This window comes from Puma concolor, chromosome A2 (assembly GCF_028749965.1).
Source record: "Puma concolor isolate L17-30 chromosome A2, mPumCon1.1.hap2, whole genome shotgun sequence".
Classification (NCBI taxonomy): Eukaryota; Metazoa; Chordata; class Mammalia; order Carnivora; family Felidae; genus Puma; species Puma concolor.
This window is the reverse complement of record NC_141668.1, coordinates 24,358,956-24,379,806: the sequence shown is the minus strand read 5'-3', so window position 1 is coordinate 24,379,806 and position 20,851 is coordinate 24,358,956. Positions and strand designations below refer to the sequence as shown.

Here is a 20,851-nt window from a genome sequence, read left to right as displayed (position 1 = left end):
CAACCAGGGGCGGGCCCGGTTTCCTGGGAGCCGGGCGGACCAGGCTGGTCCACCCGCCGCCGCGGAGTCTCCGCCGCTCACGCTGCGCGCCGCGGCTCCAGCGACTCCCGACGGCTCCGGTGGCGGCGCAGTTCCCCTGCCCGCGCTCCTACCAGACGCACGGCTCGGGCACTTCCCACCGCGGCGCAGCTCCCCCGCCTCTCGGGCTCCCGCGGAGGCGCGGCTCATGCCCCCGGGCGCAGGGCGCGCAGGTGGGCCGGCCGCCGCGGGGAGATAGGCCCCCGGGGGGACGGCGGCGGGACCATGGCCCGGAGACCCGGGGCGCCGGCCGCCTATGGGGAGGAGTTCACCTTCGTCAGCCCGCTGGTGAAATACCTGCTCTTCTTCTTCAACATGCTCTTCTGGGTGAGTCTTGGGGGTCTTGGGGGGGGGGCACCTGGGATGCAGGGCACCCCTCGAGCGTGGAGTGGGTCGCCCACGTTCTGAGGAGGGGGCGTCCCGGGATGCCTGCTTAGTTTTCTGGGCTGATGACACTTTGGGGTAATTCATCCTGGGGAGGGACACCACGGTGGCGCCGCGTCTGGAGGGGGCGAGGGGGCGAGGGGGCGTTGGGTGGGGAGGTGGGGGGAGGGAGGGTAATGCAAGAGATTCAGTAAAGACTTAGGGGTATCCTCTGGGCATCTGTGGCAGGCCAGAAAATGGGTTTGCGAGCGAGACGCGGGTTTTCCTGTTGGCCCAAAGCAGACCCACTGGTACATTCATGATTGGGGACTTCCAGGCCTGGGGGCTGGGAGGCCCAGCAGCAAAGAAAAAAGAGAAAGCCGGGGGAACCCGGACCGTTCCTCCCCCTAACATCAGAGAGGATGGGTTACAGGGCTTCTTCACCTTTTCCTTTTGGAGGCCTCTGGTGCCCCCCTCCCCACAAAGGCTGAGAAGGGGCAGGAATGTCCTCCAGATGTGGATGTCTTTCCCATCACTGTCCCAAACTTTGCCCCACCTTTCTCAGGATCAAACTCCATCCCCTGGAGCCTGACAGTCTTCATCTTCTCTACATTGGACCAACCCTGTGTTGGGCTGGAAGGCCAGCAGTCCTTTCAGAATCTTCTGATGAGGGTGGAAAAGTGAAAAAAACTCTTGGACAGGGGCTATCGAGATTCCCATCTCCAGCCTGCAGTTGATCGTTGATTTAACCTGGGCAATATGTTCACCTCTGTAGGCCCTAGTTCCCTCCTCCCCAAAATTGAACCCAGTATAATCAGAGATAGCAGAAGTACTCTGCTGGAGTTAAGAATCTAGCTGGACCAGCTCATGAAATGCTAGCTCAATCCTGTTTCACATCTATGGAGTCCCTGAGCTCCTCTGGGTTTGGGAACATAGAGAGGTCCCTCCCCCAACCCCCATATCTGTTCCAGCTCCAGCCAAGCCAGAGCTGCTGCTCTAGGTGCCCATTATCCCTGCCCATATTTCCACCTGAGACCTAAAGTTCAGACGTGCAGGCGGGAGAAAGCATGAGTTTAAAATATGTTTCCTAGGAGAGGGAGCAGACCCAGCATCTAAGCCAGTTGCCAGAAAGGTTCACAGGGGCCGTGGTTTGAAGAACAGACACAAAGTGCATAAGTGCTAGCCTGTTGGGACAAATGAGAGAAATCCCAGAGGGTGGTGATAAGAGCTCAGCCATTGTACCATTTCACTCAAAATGAAGTTTGAGTCCCTAACAAATTCTCAGTTTTAGCACTGGGAAAAAAAAAAAAAAGAAAAATCTGGAAGACATCTTGTCCAGCACCCACATTTTATATATGAGAAAACTAAAGCACAGAGATATTAATTATTTTTATCCAACAAGGTCCAACAGCTGGTTAGTAAGTTTGATCTTGTGGTTTTTCTATTGAACTACTGTGCCTCTAGGGGAAGTCCTTGGCCCAGATGGCTGCTACTGTAGTCAGCAGTATTAGCAGTTAGCCCAACTTCCCATGGTCTAGGTTCTGCCTCAGCTGGAGGTTAGGGAAGAACAGAAGAAAAAAAAAAAATCACCACTACTCTGCCAGGCTGGGGGATGTTCTAAGGGAAACTCCCTACTTAAGGGCAAGTCCCAGTGAACCCTCCTACCTGCTCACAGAATCCCAGGGACCTAGCATCCCAGGGACCTCAGATCCACCTTCTGACTTTCTTTATCAGCCAAGACTCTGCTTCTTTTTTGGAACCTGTGGCACCCCACCCTTATCTGGGTTCCCCAGCGACAACAGCTGGGTGCATCTGTTACACTTGCATTCATGGTCATTTTCTTGGACTTCCCCACCCCGCTCCACCCCTCCTTTTACCAGACAAATGACTTTGAGAGGTCGCAGCCAGGGAGAGAGTTTGGCTCCATGGACCCATTTGCCTTGGTAAAAATGATTCATTCAAGGTCAGAGGACCTTGCTAACCAAGTTGGCACTACCCCAAATTAGAGAAGAGCCCCTTCTTGGCCCTACTTTAGACTCACAAAAAGTCAGAGGCTCTAGAAATAGCACAACGAAGGACAAGAGGCCCAGTTTCTTTCTGGCATCAACTTACTGTGTGACCCTAAGCCAATATATCTGTCTCTCTGTCCTTAATCTTCCTCCTCTAAAGGAGAAAATTTTTCTGCCTCTGTGAACTATTTAAAGATGAATACATCACTTTAGGGACTGTTTTCTTTCCTCAGGACCTGGGGCTTGATCTAAGGATGCATCTCTCTGTGTCCTGGTGTCCCTGGGACATCGACCTTCTCAGAGGACAGTACTTTTTGGGTGTTACTGAGTGTCACTTTCCCCCCAGGCCCAGAGCCTCGGAGCTACATTCCACAGGAGTGCGGTTGGAGATGAAGGGCTGCTTCCCCAGCTCAGGGGTCATCTTTCTTCCCACCCTCCTCAGGGACTGGTTACAGTGCTTTCTTTTTTGTTGGCTTTCACCATCCTAATCAAATTCCAGACACCCATGGATGGGACTGTGGGTGGGCCCTTCCCTTTTCCAGGCAGAGTGCATGTTCTGGCCAGCTGCTGGGGGAGCCGCGTATGGGTGCTGTTTGTTTCTGTGCTGGAACACAATGGGAAGGTAGCCAGTGTCGTCTGGGCTCACACTCAGTGGTGGCGGCAGCACTGGCTATCTCTGCTGCTGCTCTGGAACCCTGACACTTGGGTCATTTAGTCTGACTCAGAAAGCTGCTGGCTTCTTTGGGAGCAGGACCAATTCCTCCTGTTCGTGTTTCAGATCTCACTTCCCCTTTTACCTAGGAGTTCTGGTTTTCTCCCCAGAATCGTGCTGCTGGGTTACTGACTGTTGGGATCCCATGACCTGGAGTAGTTGCCCCACGATTCCAAAAGTTGTATTACAATCTTTCAGTTAAGAAGTAGCTGACTTTCCTCCCCTCCCTGTGTTGGACAGCTCTGTGCAGAGAGAAGACCAGTGCCATAGTACATGCTTTATCAGCCTTGGGCATACATTGGCAGGAACATTATCAGTGCTGCCCATAGCAGTCACCTCCTTCCTTACTGGTCCTTGTCCCATCCAGGGCAGCAGTTGGGGTGGCTTTTGAGTCAGGCAGAACTGAGACTTCCAGTCCCTGTGTCTCACTCCATGCTTCCTTGGTGGCTATGCCTCAGGGCTTATATACATACACCTTATATATACCTTGATTGCCACATCCCTTACCTGTGCTGCAATTAGGTGTTTATTTATGTCTCGTCTTCTAGACTTCGGGCCCCTGAGGGTAGACTGCCTTATTCACTTCCTGCTTCTCAGTGCCCAGCAGAGTTTGGCAGAGTGGGTACTTGCTGAATGTTTATTGAATGGCAGCTGGGGGAGCAGCCCCTATAGGGTGAAGGCAAGATGCCCTTCCTTCCTCTCTTATGAACACTAGTCTTTCGAGATGCAGCACAACCTAAAGTCCTTGAGCATTCTTGGTTGGGAAGAGGGGATCCAGCTGTGTTCGTTCTCTTCTGCACTGGGTCCCGTGGCCTAGCACCCTCCTTCAAGGCAGGTCAGCCATCCGCCCCCAGCATGTCCCTCAGGGCCATACGTAATTACTATCTACGGCACCCAGATTTTTCCACTTCCACTGCAGCACAGGTGGACCCCCATCCAGGTCATTCCTAGACTGATCCAGGCCTCTGGTGAGGTATCTTCTTTAAAAAAAAATTTTTTTTTACATTTATTTATTTTTGAGAGACAGAGAGAGTCAGAGCGCAAGTGGAGGAGGGGCAGAGAGAGAAGGAGACACAGGATCCGAAGCAAGCTCCTGGCTCTGAGCCGTCAGCACAGAGCCTGACATGGGGCTCGAGCTCATGAACCATGAGATCGTGACCTGAGCCAAAGTTGGACACTTAACCGACTGAGCCCCCCAGGCGCCCCAGGTGAGGTGTCTTCTTTAAGAAATTCACACCCCCCTCCAGGACCACTGTCTTGGAGTCCTCAGTGCACTCAGAATGTCCCATGTCACCTGCAGTACCATCTGTTGTAACCTGGCTCAGAAGCCTTGAGGAAATGACCAGGCATCAAACCTGGAAAAATCCCTCCTGAATGGCAGAGACCTTTTTATCACCCAACATAACCCCCAACACACACACACACACACACACACACACACACACACACACACACACACGCTCACACCTGAATACCTTAGGAAGCGGAGCCCATCCCCCTCCCCCAACTCTCCTCCTTCCCCTGTAGACTAGGCAGGCTTAATAAATGAAATAGTCACATTACAAAAAAAAAAAAAAAACACTAAAAAGGAAGACAAGAAGGATATCCTATGCTGTCAAGTCACACACATGCCTTCTTATCTCAACAGCTCTGTTTGCCTTGTACCAAGTAGGAAATCATAAACTTCAAGCAGCCTTTAAAAGAATAAAAGAAAACATGTAGCACCTCTTAGAGTCTTGATAGCAGATTCTGTGTCAGGCTGGGAACTCCAGGGCGATAGTTCAAGTGTTTACATTACTGTGAGTCCTTGTGGACTTCTCTCCCTTGTTTATAACCTTGGGGAACCAAAACCAGCCACGGCCTAAGGAGAAGCTAAGGGGTTGGCTCCAGAGCCGCCCGGATGGCTCAGTAGGTTGAGCGTCCAACTCTCTTGATATCGGCTCAGGGCACGATCTCACAGTCATGGGATCAAGCCCCAAGTGAAGTCGGGCTCCATGCTGAGCATGGAGCCTGCTTAGGAGTCTCTCTCTCTCTCTCTCTCTCTCTCTCTCTCTCTCTCTCTGTCTCCCCCTCTGCCCCTTCCCCACTTGCCCTCTCATTCTCTCTCTCAAAATAAATAAATAAACGTAAAAAAAATTCAAGGGTTGGCCCCAGACGTTGGAAAGGAAAGAGCTCTGTGGACTCCTCCACTCCAGGAGGACAATTCCATCCAATGCAGAGGGAGAAAGCCAAGAGCCAGTCTCACAGAGAGAGTCTACACCTCAGAAACCCAGGAACAAATGGTGCTGGGATGGCCCCAGAAGTGTGTGCAGACCCTGGGCAGTGAGAGAGGGGGCCCTGCTTTAGGTCTAGCAGGCTTATCTGAAAATGAGGACGGAGAGGACTTTGAAACTGAAGGTGCAGACCCCTCTCTCCCAGTGTCCCTCTGGATAGGGGAAGGATTTTTGATTCCCACGCAAAGAATGTGTGTCCTCCCCCACCCCCCTTCAACAGAAGAGGAGAAGAGATTCCAAGGAAGAGGAGAGGACTTTGAGACAGATGCACCCACTTCGCACAGACTGGACTTTACAATGTGGAGACAAAGAAGGCCCAGGGCTTTGTCTCGGGGGCTGGTGGGCCCTGTGTGGTGATGCCGTCTTCTCCTTTCAGGGTGCTGTTCCAGGGACTTCCCTCTGGGCCCTGCTGGCATCATCACCTCCCAGTGCTATCTTACTTCCCCTTGAGCCCTGCCCAGTTTGGAGATTACCAGCTGCTCCCCCAAGAGAATTGCAGGCAGCTTCTTCCCACCTCTCGTGATGCCCCTGGGTGAATGCACATGCCCTGGTGTTGCTGTGAGCCTCTGAGGTGGAGAGAGGAAGGCAGCCAGGTGGCTGAGGTCACAAGGCTCAGGAGACAGAAAGACAGGTTCCTGTCCTACTTCAGCGGCTCACTTGTTGAGTGAGTCAGGGAGAGTTTCTTGAATTCTCCCAACGTCAGTTCTGTAAAATAGAGATGCTAACACCCTCTTGGGACTGTGGTCAGAATTCAATGAAATAGCGTGTATAAAGTGTTTATTTAGCCCAGTGCCTGACCCTTAGCGCTTGACAAAAGACAGCTGTTACTGTTGCTAGAAATAGCTCCTGGAGGTCACCTGTTAGGGATGGCCTTAGAGAGCTGGGATGAGTGCTCCTTCTGGCAAAAGGCAGATAGATAAGGATTGAGTCTAGGTGAAGGCTAGCTAACCTTGGGCCTGACTTCCTTCTGCCTCACACCCCCTTTGCTCACATTTCTTTCTTTCTTTTTTTTTTTTTTTAATAATTTATTTATTTTTTAATTTACATCCAAGTTAGTTAGCATACGGTGCAACAGTGATTTCAGGAGTAGATTCCTTAGTGCCCCTTTACCCATTTAGCCCATCCCCCCTCCCACAACCCCTCCAGCAACCCTCTGTTTGTTCTCCATATTTAAGAGTCTCTTCTGTTTTGTCCCTCTCCTTTTTATGTTATTTTTGCTTCCCTTCCCTTATGCTCATCTGTTTTGTCTCTTAAAGTCCTCATATGAGTGAAGTCATAGGATCTTTGTCTTTCTCTGACTGACTAATCTCACTTAGCATAATACCCTCCAGTTCCATCCACGTAGTTGCAAATGGCAAGATTTCATTCTTTTTGATTGCCGAGTAATACTCCATTGTATATATATATACACCACGTCTTCTGTATCCATTCATCTGTCGATGGACATTTGGGATCTTTCTATACTTTGGCTATTGTTGATAGTGCTGCTATTAACATGGGGGTGCGTGTGCCCCTTCAAAACAGCATACCTGTATCCCTTGGATAAATACCTAGTAGTGTAATTGCTGGGTCGTAGGGTAGTTCTATTTTTAGTTTTTTTTTTTTAATTTTTTTTTTTAACGTTTATTTATTTTTGAGACAGAGCATGAACGGGGGAGGGTCACAGAGAGAGGGAGACACAGAATCTGAAACAGGCTCCAGGCTCTGAGCTTTCAGCACAGAGCCCGACGCGGGGCTTGAACCCACCGACTGCGAGATCGTGACCTGAGCCGAAGTCGGACGCTTAACCAACCAAGCCACCCAGGCGCCCCTATTTTTAGTTTTTTGAGGAACCTCCATACTGTTTTCCAGAGTGGCTGCACCAGCTTGCATTCCCACCACCTTTGCCCACATTTCTACTGTTAGCCAGAGAGAAGTGTTAATTAATGATGTCTTTGTATTTTATATTTTACAGAGCTGTTTTATATCTGTCATGGGAACAGAGACCCCACTGTTGTCTCCAAGGACCTTTCCTAGGTCCACTTATAAGGGCTCGTCCCACCGCCTTGGTCTTAAGGTACAATCCAGTGGAAGTCCATGCCTGTAATTGTTGGCATTTGGGCACTAGATCCAGAAGAACTCTTGTTTAGAGTTTCATCTTGGGGCCCTGTAACTTTTCCTCTCTTATCACTGATGGTTCTGAAGTAGTATCCTGGGACTAGAATAAGGGTTTTTCTTAAAAACCTCAAATCATGGACGTCTTTTTGCAATTTGCAAGAAAAGAAGTCAAACAAGGCAGAGAATTTTCTCCATTTTCTATTTTCTCCCATGAACATTAGCATCTGTGGCTGCTTATCTGCCAGCAAACCCTAGCAGAAGGCAAAGGGAAGAGGACAAGTAGCACCAAATATTATGGAAAACTAGGAAACTAGAGTAGTGACTGTATTATTGTTTTATGAGATGTAGAGACATATGCCTAACAGCCTTGTCATCACTTAGTACATTTTTCCTTATTTCTAGGATAGAAATTTATGTTGTGCTTCCTCACATGACACACTGAGAAGGACACAAAACTATCTGTGTGGTATTTCTGTCAAAAATGTGTCATCTGAGGGGTGCCCGGGTGGCTCGGTTTAAGCATCTGACTTCGGCTCGGGGTATGGTCTCTTGGTTCTTGAGTTCAAGCCCTGCATTGGGCTCTTTGCTGTCAGTGCGGAGCCTACTTTGGATCCTCTGTCTGTCTGTCTGTCTGTCTCTCTCTCTCTGCCCCACCCCCAATCTCTCTCTTTCTCTCAAAAATTAATAACCACTTTCTAAAATGTGTCATCTGAATCTAATTGTGAGGAAACAATCAGACAAATCCAAATTGAGGGGTGTTCTGCAAAACAACTGGCCTAGACTTCTAAAAAAATGCCAGTGTTGGGACACCTGGCTGGCTCTGTCAGTAGAGCATGTGACTCTTGATCTTGGGGTCGTGAGTTCAAGCCCCGCGTTGGGCATAGAAAAAAAAAAATGCCAGTGTCAAAAAAAAAAATGTCAGAACAAGTGTTGGCAAGGATGTGGAGAAACTGGAGCCCTTGCACATTGTCGGGGGGGAATGTGAAATGTTGAAGCCACTATGGAAGAGTCTGGTAACTCCTCAAAACATTAAACACAGAATTACCGTGTGACCCAGCAATTCCATCCCTGGATATATATCCAAGAGAATTGAATATAGGTATTCAAATAAAAAGTTGTCCACCGGCATTCACAGCAACCACGGTAGCCAAAAGGTGGGAACAATTCAAATGTCCATCAATGGATGAATGGATAAACACATTTTGTTATATCCATATAATGGAATGTTATTAGGCCATAAAAATAATGAAGTACACGCCAAAGGAGGGATGAACCTTGAAACATTATGCTCGGTGAACGAGACCAAACACAAAGAGCCACATACTGTATGATTCCATTTACGGGAAATGTGCAGACTAGGCAAGACCTTAGAGATAGAAAGCAGATTTGTGGTTGCCAGGGGCTGGAGGAGTGGAGGGGATGATGTCCCTTTGCATACCCACATCAGTGTGAGGGAGGTTTTTTTTGTTTGTTATTTAGCATTTCCTTACTTTCTGGCGGTACGTGTTTAATGGGTAAGAGATTTCCATCCGGGGTGATGAAAAAGTCCCGGACCATGATAGCCGTGATGGTTGCACGGCAATGTGAATGTACTCAAGACCACTGGACTGTAACACGGTTAATTTTGTGGTGTACATACTTTACCACATTTTTTTTTCAAAGTCGGTATCTTGAAAGACCAAAAACAAAGAAAAAAGAAGCCAAGCTGCAAAGGAGGCCAAAGGAGACTTGATCTTAAATGCATGATCCTTGATGGGATCCTGGATCAGGAAAAAAGAAAAAAAAGGTTATAAAGGACATTATTGGGAGAATTGGGGAAAGGGAAGTATGAGCTGTAAATTAGAGAGCAGCGATAGCATATTAAAGTTGACGAGAAGAATTTAATATGTCCAAATTGTATGGGGTATGCCAACAGAGCATTGTAGCTTCCTGGGGCTCTGACACCTGAACAGTTTTAACATTGCCTTACACTTTGGTGTGAGGAGAAAATCTCCCTGATTATTTGGTTTCGGTTTTGTTGTGTTTTTTTAGAAATCCCCTTGATTAAAGTTTGTGACATTGCATGCCTATGAATCCTAATTTAAGAAAGTCTGATATTTTTTAAAAAATGTGGGTTGGGGCGCCTGGGCGGCTCAGTCGGTTAAGCGTCCGACTTCGGCTCAGGTCATGATCTGACCCACGGTTTGTGGGTTCAGGCCCCACAGCAGACTCTGTGCTGACAGCTCAGAGCCTGGAGCCTGCTTCGGATTCAGTATCTCCCTCTCTCTCTGCCCCTCCCCTGCTTGCACTCTGTCTCTCTTTCTCTCTCAAACATAAATAAACATCAAAAAAAAAAAATTTAAACAAAAAAAAATTTTTTTTTTTTTAATTTTAGAAAGGGGGAGGGAGGGGCAGAGGGAGAGAGAGAGAATCTTAAGCAGGCTCCATGCTCAGCGCAGAGCCCAACGAAGGGCTCCATCTCATGACCCTGGGATCGTGACCTGAGCCAAAGTCAAGAGTAAGACGCTTCTCCGACTGAGCCACCCAGGCGCCCCAGAGTGTCATTTTCATCATATCACATCGTATACCTGTGATTTACCTCTGTTGATGTTGATCTCACTCCCCTGGCCGAGGTAGTGTCTGTCAGATGTCTCCACCCTCTTTCCCCCCCTCTTCCGTACTGTGCTCTTTGGAAGGAAGTCACTATGAGCATCCACACTTAGGAGCGGGGAGTTGTGCTCTACCTCCTTGAGAGTACACTGTCGACACAAACCATTTGCAATTCTTCTGCATGGGAGATTTTCTTTTCTCCCTCGTTTATTTATTTCAGTCCTTTTTTTTTTTTTTTTTTTTTAATTTAAGTCCTTTCTATCAGTATGGACTCATAGATACTTATTTTATGTTTGGGGTAATAATTTCATTCTTCCTTATTTTGATGTCCCTTTGGCATACCCACCTCAGTGTGAGGGAGGGTCTTTTTGTTTGTGTCTTAGCATTTCCTTACTTTCTGGCACTGTGAGATACTCCAGGCTTATCTTCTATATCTCCTGCTCCAGTAGGAGATTCAGCCATTTTCCCAAGGAGCCCAGGGGTTGGTTATTTTCATTATAAGGTGATTACTCACCTTATATAAGGATAAAGGTATTGGTGCACGCAAGTTATTTTATATAATTTGATTGACAACTCTTCAGGAACATGCCTTTTGCTAGACTCAGCTATTTTAAAAACTGTGTCTAGCTCTTAAAAATTTCCAGTGAGGCTTCATTCTAGTCAGAATATGAAAAGCCATTCTAAGAAGTATCTTTATCTCTATCCTCATCGTGAAAGGAGGTCATTGGTGGTATTGTGGGGTGTTCTAAGGGTTTTGTGGCAAAGCCTGATAGAGTGGAAAGAGTACCAGACTGAGATTGGAAACTGGGTTTAGTCCAGATGTTTCCTCTGCACCCATGTGCACTTGGCCAAGTATCACTTTGCTCTTTGGGCCTCATCTATAAAAAGGTGAGCGGCTGAGCTCATTTCTAAGGTTCTATTCAGCTCTAAAATGCTATGCTATTAACGGCAGCAGCATTAACTTTGGGAGGGCAGTAGCTTTGAGGAATTCAGGGTGGGAGATGTGGGCAGGAATAGGAGTGTGAAAGGGCAAGCAAGCTGTGACTCGGGGATGAAGAGGGAGATCAGTGATAGAAATACCAATTCTTAGTTAGCTAGTGAGCCCCAGGAAAGCAGTATCATTAGTGATCATATTAAATATTAACAATAATATTAAAGTCTTCATCTTGACTTTAATGTAACCCGTACCTGCTGCTCTAGATCCCTGGCTGAGTGTGCTTTAGGCTTGTGGTTCTCAAAGTTGGCTGCACATTGGAATCACCTGGAACACATTCAGAACTACTGTTGCCTCAGGGCACCTGGGTGACTCAGCCAGTTAAGCGTCTGGCTCCCGATGTTGGCACAGGTCATGATCTCACGGTTCATAGGATCGAGCCCTGCATCGGGCTCTGCACTGACAGCGAGAAGCCCGCTCGGGATTCTCTCTCTCCCTCTCTCTGTCCCTCCCCTGCTCGTGCGCTCTCCTCCCCCACCCCCCCTCAAAAGTAAATAAATAAACACTAAAAAAAAAAAAAAGAAAGAAAGAAATACTGTTGCCTGGATTACAATATGTGGCTTGGGTGCAGCTAAGGCATCAGCAGTTTTCAGTTCTTCCCTCCCTGCTCTTCCTCCCATTCTAATGACACTCAAGTTGGGGAAGCATAGGCTGTAGATGCTCTTGCTCCTCTCCCACATAGCGTGCAGTCTCCTTAAGGACAAGACTACGTCTCACTCATTTTTGCAGTCCTCAGAGTACCTTGTACATAGCAGCTGATGACTTGAATTTGCATAGTGTGTTAGTTTCCTAATGCAGCTGTAACTAATTACCACAAACTTCATAGCTTAATACAACACAATGTTCTTACATTCTAGAGGTCAGAATTCCAAAATGGGTCTCACTGGGTAAAATGAAGGTATCCCCAGGGATGGTCCCTTCTGGCGGCTCTAGAGGAGAATCTATTTCCTGCCTTCTTCAGCTTTTAAAGGCCGCCCATCTTCTTTGGCTCATGGCACCACACCCCTCCAATCTCTGCTTCCATTGTCATACCTATCTCCTTCTCGGACTCTGACCTTTCTGCCTCCCTCTTCTAAGGCCCAATAGGATAATTACTCTCCATTTCCAGACATATTTACAGATTCTAGGAATTGGGACAGGACACCTTTTGGGGGAACACTATTCTGTGCTACCCACCACAGATAGAGACAGAACAACTGCTGTCATTACAGGCCCACACAGGGAATTAAGTTACCGTGATACGTGGCATCTCTTTACTTTGTTGTTTTAGCCGCGTTAGGATTTAATCGGAGGCCATCTTTGTGGCAAGTTATACATCCTAGCAAAAGTGTAACATGTGTAAAACAGTGAGGAGTCTGGGAAGAACAGAAATAAAGAGCAGGTTCATATCTTTAAATGATTCAGTAAAGGGATATTCAGAACTGTTAAGTGGCTATGGGGAGTTTTAAAGGGCAGGCCGGGCTGCTCAATCACTCTGGCAAAGGGCTGTGCCTACAGGCTGAGGGATGACTGAGATCTCTGTTGTGTGGTTGCCTTGCCTCCCACCCACTCCCCCTTGCTCCCTCAGCCTGGTTGTCCTGGGGGACAGCAAGCCAGCTGGCACCTCCAGCCCCACTCACAGCTCTGCAAGCAGCTCCCTCTCTCCCGGACAAAGAGCATGAGGGCCAGTAGGTAACACACCTAGTCCTGAGTCAGAAGCAGTGTCAAATGATTGGGGGCAAGGCTGTGTATATAGCCAGGGAAGAGTCCTGAAAGATCCGGTTTTAGATAAGGGTTTCCATTTACTGCTAAACGCACCAGAAAGCAGAGGCCACTGAGGAAAAATATCTTTCTGCTGAGTAACCTGAGTAACTACTTTGACCCTATTAGCTCTATAGGGGCCCTATTCCCTTCTCCCACCGAAGCCCCAAGATGGCTTTTTCCAGCTGGTCTCTGTCTTGTAGGACAGTGGAGTCTAGCCAGCTATCTCCTTCCCCACTGAGTTGGTCAAGTCCCTGCTGCTGAGAACTCCCTCTAGCCAGAGTGTGGCCCCAGCAATTGCCATGGTGACAGCCAGCTGCTGCTTAGCACCAGCCTGGGGACTGGGCACAAAGAAAGAGTGGCCGAGAGATGTGCACATTGGGCTGCCCGGCACTCCTGGAGGCCTGCGGTGGGGGTGGAGGGCAGAAAAGGCCCCTTTGGGGATTGTTGGTAGTCTCTGATGGGTTTGATCTCTCAGGGAGAAGCCAGGAAGTTTGAAGCATTTAAACTCTTATTGTGCTCCACACTGGAATCCAGGTTTATAAAGATAAAGGCTCCCTTGCCAAGCCAGTTTGCATTTTACACACCTGTGTTCATGGATGCATTCTTTCCATTGCTATGTGCTTGCATTCTTGCATTGGACACCATTTTGACCTCCAAGAGATTTAGACACTCGGGAGTGTTCGTCGACTCAGGCCTGCTTCAGCTTTAAAACCTGCCCTTTGAGGTAGTTGGATTCAAATTCAAAATTTCAGAGTTTCTGTGTCACCCTGGAAAAGTTAACTATTAGTAATGACAGATAATATTTATTGTCAGGCACTGTGTTAAATGCTTTCCATACATTATCTTATCTAATTTCACAGTGGTTTTTATTTTTTTAGATGTAGTTGTTTAAATTCTCATCTTCAGATACAGAAACTGAGGTTCAGAGATTTGTCTAGCATAGGCCCAGGTTTGACTGGTTCCAAAGCCCAATTCTTAGCTACGGTCTGTAACCTCGTATTGCCTTGATTTCCTCATCTGTAAAATGAGGAGAACAGCCGCCTCACAAGATAACTGTGTTGTGAGGATCAATTGAGATCATCTTGGTAAAAGCTTTTCTTGAAAGCAAAACAGATGCCATCAACTATATCTCTTGGGAGGACAGAGATGGTCATCTCTGGGTCCTGGGAAAGTCATCTTCCTGCTTCTCTTAAGGTTACTTACAGCACTCAAGGCCCCCTGGTTTCCAAAATCTCAGAGTCTGCCTCATTCCTGTGTCCACAGGTGATTTCCATGGTGATGGTGGCTGTGGGAGTCTACGCTCGGCTGATGAAGCATGCAGGTGAGCTATAGGTCCCCCTCTATCTCCCTATGACTCTTGCCAAGCCCCTTCCTCCTCTGCCTCCGTGGCCCTCTAACATGCTTTCCTCAGCCGCCCTCTAGCCTGATTTGAGCACCCTACCGCAGGGTATTAGGCCACCCAGGCCAGTTCACCTGGATTTCCCTGAACTCCCACGAATCTTCCAGGATATGCTTACATTTTAGGCTTAAGAAGTGTCTAGGAAAGTAGGTAGGCCTCTGGGAGCAGAGAGTAATCAGAGGCCTTACCCCCTCCCTCACTCTGTCCTGGAGTAACTCAACCTCCATTCCAGTTCCACTGCACAAAGTCTCCAGGAAACGGAATCTGCAAAACGGGGAGCCTAATGCCATTCTAATTCATTTCTGGAGCGCAAGTGGTTCGTCCTCTCTTAAGCCTGGGAATAAAAGCTCTCACTTTGTTATTTGTTAGTTCCTCAAATTAAATGCCACAAACCTTTCTCGGTCCTTTTTATTCTCCCCATCGGAGGAGAGTACTGCCTCCCCATACCTTCATCCAACCAACACCAGAGGGGAACAGTTTTGGAGGGCATCCCCCACCTCGTCCCTGGGTATCACTCTCAGACAGCACCAGGCTCAGACTGAGACAGCCTCTCCCCCAGAAGCAGCCTTGGCCTGCCTGGCAGTGGACCCTGCCATCCTGCTGATCGTGGTGGGCGTTCTCATGTTCCTACTCACCTTCTGTGGCTGCATTGGATCCCTCCGTGAGAACATCTGCCTCCTACAGACGGTGAGTGGTCAGGGACCCCACCAGAAAGACCCTGGCCCCCTCCATATGCCTCCCAGCCTCCTGATGCCGTTCCTACTACCATTTCAGTTTCATCTGTCCCACCTACTCTCCAAGGCCTGTGCTGTCCACTCCCCGCTGTAGAGCTCAGCCCAGATGAGTCAGCACAGGGTGGCCACCCTCAAGACAGCATGTGAGAGGCAGCGGCGGCCTTATGTGCGGGGCCTCTGGGAGAAGTGCCTGTAGCCCCCAGTACCCAGTACTCCCCATGGCCCTGGGAGGGGCTACACCCAAGCATGGTAATTGACTGTCTTCTTTCCCTGCCCACTCCCTACAGTTCTCACTCTGCCTCACCATCGTGTTCCTGCTACAGCTGGCTGCAGGGATCCTGGGCTTTGTCTTCTCAGACAAGGTAGCACTGGGGCCCCAGGGGCTTCTTAGGTGTGAACCGGAGGGAGGAAGAGAAGGTTCCTGCCCATGCTTAGCCTGATTAATTAACCAGCACTCCTTCCCCTGAGAAGCATCAGCCTTGGAAAGATTCTCCTTAGGGATGAACAAATGGCCTTTAAAGTCACCATATTTAGAGAGGATTTCCAGATTGTAAGGTGTTTTCCCTCTGACAGTTACAGAGGCCAACAGGAAAATAAACTCTATGAACACAAAGTTAAAGCAATCTACAAACTTTAATGGCAAATTATTGGGTAAAATATAATTATCAAGTGGACTGTAGACAATACGAAGAAACTTTTATTTCTTCTGAAAGTTGCTTACTGGGATACACAGAAGGAAAGAAGGGGGAAACTAAACAAGATTTTGAGCAGTGTTCACCATATCTGGAAGTGGTCTGTTTAGTGATCGTCCTTTTAATTAAGAACCAGAATTCATTTCTCAAAGGGCAAATGACTGCCAGGAGTCGTATTGAACTATAGAAACTTTGAGAAAAATAGTGGAGCAAGAAGGAAGAAGGAATGGTGTAAACTATGAAATGGGGAGTCACTGAGTTCATTCTGAAGAATGTCCTAGTCCTTCTGGCTTAGTAAAATCCTAAAATGATACAGATCTGTTTGGAGTCTAAAGAGATGCAGTTTCCTTATGTCCACTAGAGGTCAGTGTCTCAGCTTTGTAAGCCCTTTTCTACTAAAATCTATATATTGGATTCTCTGCTTTGCATCAACAAGTATTTTGTGGTTAATAGTGTTCCCAGATAGATAAATCTTGGATTATCTTGAAATGTGGCCTTGAGAAGTGGCAACAGCAGGTCCTGCATTTCTCTTACCTACTGGTACCTGAGGGCCCAGGGATGGATAGGCTTTTTGGAACTGGCCATCAACCTAGGACTTGGTTCCGATTTCAAGGTTGACTTCAATGAAGAAGGATGGCTACTGTCATGGTTATTCCTGAAGGGAGGAGCAGGTTAGGGGTTAGTCCTGTGTTCTGATCCCCTACTCATGTCTCTGGCAGGCACGAGGGAAAGTGAGTGAGATCATCAATAATGCCATTGTGCACTACCGAGATGACTTGGACCTACAGAACCTCATTGATTTTGGCCAGAAGAAGGTATGGGCTAAGAGTGGGGGGAGGTCAGCTGTGGTCTGAGAGGCTGTAGGCAAAAATTAATGCCATCCCAAGAGGCACCTCACCCTTCAGGTCTGTGGGCTTCTTCATTACCTGTCAGGTAATGGATTCTGGAAGGAGGTTTGGCAAAAAACCATGCACAGTAGAGTACTTTAAAAGTACTTTTAAGAGAACAGAACAGTAGTATATATAGTAATCTGCCATTTGTATAAAAAGAGGGAGGAAAAAATATGTATTAATATTTATGAAAGGAATCTGGAAGGATATGTAGAAACAATTCTAAGTGGTTACTTTTAGGGGAATAAGGAAATGGGCAGATTTTTACATATTACCTATTTAAAAGTTAAAATTTTAAAATCATGATAAAATATACACAACGTAAAAATTTACCATTTTAACCTTTTTAAGTATATGAAACTGTGGCACTAAGTACATTCACATTGTTTACAACCATCACCACCATCCATCTCCAGAACTTTTTCACCTGTCCCAGAGAAACCCTCCCCATTAAACACTAACTCCCCACTTCCCCTTCCCCCAACTCCTAACAACAACTATCTACTTTCTATGATTTGGCTACTCTAGAGACCTCATATAAGTGGAATCATATAGTATTTGTCCTTCCGTGACTGGTTTAGTTACTTAGCAGTTCTTCAAGATTCATCCATGTTGTAGGATATGCCAAAATTTCCTTCTTTTTTAAGGCTGAATAATATTCCATTGTATTACAGACCACATTTTGTTAATTCATTCATCTTGCAATGCACACTTGGGTCACTTCTAAATGGAAGTGATGCTGCTAGGGGCGCCTGGGTGGCTCAGTCGGTTGAGCGTCCGACTTCAGCCCAGGTCATGATCTCACGGTCCATGGGTTCGAGCCCCGCATCAGGCTCTGTGCTGACAGCTCAGAGTCCGGAGCCTGTTTCGGATTCTGTGTCTCCCTCTCTCTCTGACCCTCCCCTGTTCATGCTCTGTCTCTCTCTGTCTCAAAAATAAATAAACATAAAAAAAAAAAATTAAAAAAAAAAAGGAAGTGATGCTGCTATGAATCAGAAGTTGAATTTTATTTTATTAAAAAAATGTTTAATGTTTACTTATTCTTGAGAGAGAGAGAACATGAGTGGGGGAGGAACAGGGAGAGAGGGAGACACAGAATCCAAAGGAGGCTCCAGGCTCTGAGCTGTCAGCACAGAGCCCGATGTGGGGCTCAAACCCACTAACTACAAGACATGACCTGAGCTGAAGCCGGATGCTTAACCGACTGAGCCACCCGGGCACCCCTAAAGTTGAATTTTAAATAAAAGTGCTTTTGAGACCAGTACTGAGTTCCTCTTCCCTTGGTGCAACTTGACTTGGATCCTCCTTACTTTTATGGAGTAATTAGGGGCCCACAATATTGAAGATTCTCTTCTGTTTCCTCTGTATTAAGACAGATATTTTCAACACCAATCCTTTAAGTATTTCAGCCAGTGTTTTTGAACACCTCCTTTTGCCAGCCTCTATATTATGCAGGACCGCAAAACCAGAACCTGCCTTCAAGGAGCTCATAATTGAATGTATAAAAAACAAAATATATAACTTTGGTTGTTATAACAAGATATATAAAGGTAAAGGCCACTGAGAAATGTGAACTCAAGGTTTAAGGTTGTGTTTAAACACAACCTGAACTTACAACTGGAAGCTGGCCACAGACTTTTGGCCGCTGTGAGAATTCCCCTGGTCATCTCAATGTGAGGGGTGGGTGATTCTTAACCTCTGTGGTGGGCTTTGTTACAGTTCAGTTGCTGTGGAGGGAATTCCTATAAGGACTGGTCGCAGAACATGTACTTCAACTGTTCAGAAGACAACCCCAGCCGTGAGCGCTGCTCTGTGCCTTACTCCTGTTGCTTGCCTACCCCCAACCAGGTGAGCCTACATCCCACCTCATCTCCTCCTGGGCAGCAATCTCAGTTACTTTCCAATTAGGGTAGCCGCTGTTGGGAATCCCCATGCAGTAGCTTAACCGGTCAGTTTTGTAGGACAGCTGTCAGATGTTTTTCTTCACCCCAATCTAATGGCTCTGTTAACTTTTCATTCCCACAGTCCACATGGGGATTCAGAAGGTGCAGGTCTCTAAAACAAGGAGAACTGAACTCAGACCTCCCAGAGGAAAGGAAGCTTGCGTTTAGCAACTTCCAAGCTAGGATCCTCCACATGTATTCCCTAACATTTTAGGAGTTTAAGAAGGGTGGGAAGCCCATCAGCTAGGGCCCAAAAGAGAAAGTTTGAAAATAGGAGTCCCATTTAGCTTTTCAACTCTTTCCCCAGGCAGTGATCAACACCATGTGTGGCCAAGGTATGCAGGCCCTTGACTACTTGGAAGCTAGTAAAGTCATCTATACCAATGGCTGTATTGACAAATTAGTCAACTGGATACACAGCAACCTCTTCCTTCTTGGTGGTGTAGCACTGGGCCTGGCCATCCCCCAGGTAACTTACCCTGTAAGCCTTGTGGGTCGTATAATTCTGCAAAGACTCCTTTGTTTTGGGGAGGGCCCCTGGGGATCAGCTAGGGTGTCAGGCACAGCTATTGCTAAGAAGCAGGGGATCGGATGGTGCTGACCACACTGGGAAGACTGAGTCAGGGAAAACAAAGACATCACTCATTGCTGAGGGCCCAATCCATCTCGCCTCTCCCAGCTGGTAGGAATCCTGCTGTCTCAGATCCTTGTGAATCAGATCAAAGATCAGATCAAGCTACAGCTCTACAATCAGCAGCACCGGGCCGACCCATGGTACTGAGAATCCATCCTGCACCTCCTCACATTGGCAACAGGCGAGCCTCATCGACCAACAGCAGTGGGCATAGCTCTCATCACCAAATGGAGACTTGGACTCCAGTCCCCCAGCAGCAGTCCAGTGGGGAGAAACCAACTCCAGCTGGGCAGAAGGCAGGGTGCATAGGTGGCTCAAGTCTAGGAAGGATGACCCTCCTCCTTTCCCCATCCTAGCCCTCACCATTGTTAGAGTTACTTTGTATTCTTTTTAACCTTACACATTTGGGTTTATGTTTTTTTGTTTTTGAGTTTTGTCTGGGCAGAGGTGTTTGGGAAACAGCAGTTGCACAGAGTCTTGGGGGTACTAGGTGCTGCTTTACACGGAGGCACTACAACCTACAGCTCCACTAGGGCTGCTACTGAGCCTGCTGGATGTTTTCTGATTCCATCTGTTGACAGCAAGACCTGGCTGGAGAGTGGGCACTAGCAGCCCTACCTGGAGTCCAGTTAGCATGATACCAGCTCCAGAAGGGAATGGAACAGGCAGTGAGCTTGGGGTCAGCTGGGGACAGTCGAATGTGTTGGGTAGGAGCGGAAGGCGATATGTTTACCAAATGCCGCCCTGCCATCCTCCCAGGTAGTGAGAGTGAGCTGCATCCTGCCCCTCCCTCATTTCCATGGAAACATGGCAGCAGGGGCAAGGGGTACAACAGCAGCCAAATTCATCCGTCTCCCCCACTCCACCCTTTTTAAAAGGTTTGGAACCATGGTCTTTATATTCTGCAGCCAGCAGAGGTGGGACTGAGCCATTTGTGCCCTTGAATTCCTCTCATCTGGCCCTCCCTCTCCAGCAAGTGGGGTTTCTTTAACTTTGGCAGTGCTGAGGGAGGCTAGGTAATCCCTCCCCACCCCCCACCCTTCCCCCGCCCCGCCATTCCCCTACACCATAGCTCAGTATTTCTACAGTGTGAAAAGCAGGGACCTTGCTGGGGCAGGGGGAGCCAGAAGTGGCAATAAAAGTTTGTTGACCTGGGCTAAACTTGACTCCATGAATTTTCCATTCTGGCAACTAGAAGGGGGCGGGGGGGGGGGGGTAGAAGGGCCCAGTGGGTGGGCCCTCCTTCCAGGTGGGGACTGGAGACTCCCCTAAACACAGCACCTTGTGGGCCCCATCCTTCGCTCCATCTCTCCCGCAACTAGATGCACTAGTCCCCTCCCACAACCCCGCCCTCTCTAGTCTAAATTAGGTCGAAAGGTTCCCAATACTGATCTGGGAACAGGGTAATTTTATCTCAAAACCTGACGTTAATTTTTTCCCAAACTAAAGTGAATTCAAATTTGCTGCCCAAAACTTTTAGGATGGGGGTAGGTAAGAGTACAGCTGGAAATCAGAATCTAGTATTCTCTGTTACAGCGGGGAGGGGAACGAGGAGGAAGGGCATCTCTTCATCCCCAGTCTGGACTCTCCAGCCGCCTACTCCATCTTTACCTGAAGGAGCCCGTACTGCGGCCCACCTTAGTTTTCAGGGAGGACTCAAAAAAAATTTCGAAATTTCGAGCGGAGAGAGCTGCTGGCTTC

General features: G+C 47.8%; 1 protein-coding gene across 2 annotated transcripts; it reads left to right on the top strand.

The window, feature by feature from the left end:
- The first annotated feature begins 45 nt into the window (after positions 1-45).
- Positions 46-20,311, top strand: TSPAN33 (tetraspanin 33). Of its 2 annotated transcripts, none has more exons than XM_086690620.1 (8): positions 46-405; positions 14,122-14,179; positions 14,820-14,944; positions 15,279-15,353; positions 16,403-16,498; positions 18,293-18,421; positions 18,824-18,985; positions 19,196-20,311. In XM_086690620.1, the coding sequence occupies exons 1-8, from the start codon at positions 304-306 to the stop codon at positions 19,295-19,297; spliced, it is 849 nt and encodes a 282-aa protein (XP_086546746.1). In that variant the 5' UTR covers positions 46-303; the 3' UTR covers positions 19,298-20,311. The 2 variants fall into 2 exon arrangements, with proteins under 2 accessions (XP_086546746.1, XP_086546742.1); XM_086690616.1 differs by having other exon boundaries at positions 47-405; positions 14,817-14,944.
- The last annotated feature ends 540 nt before the right edge of the window (positions 20,312-20,851 follow it).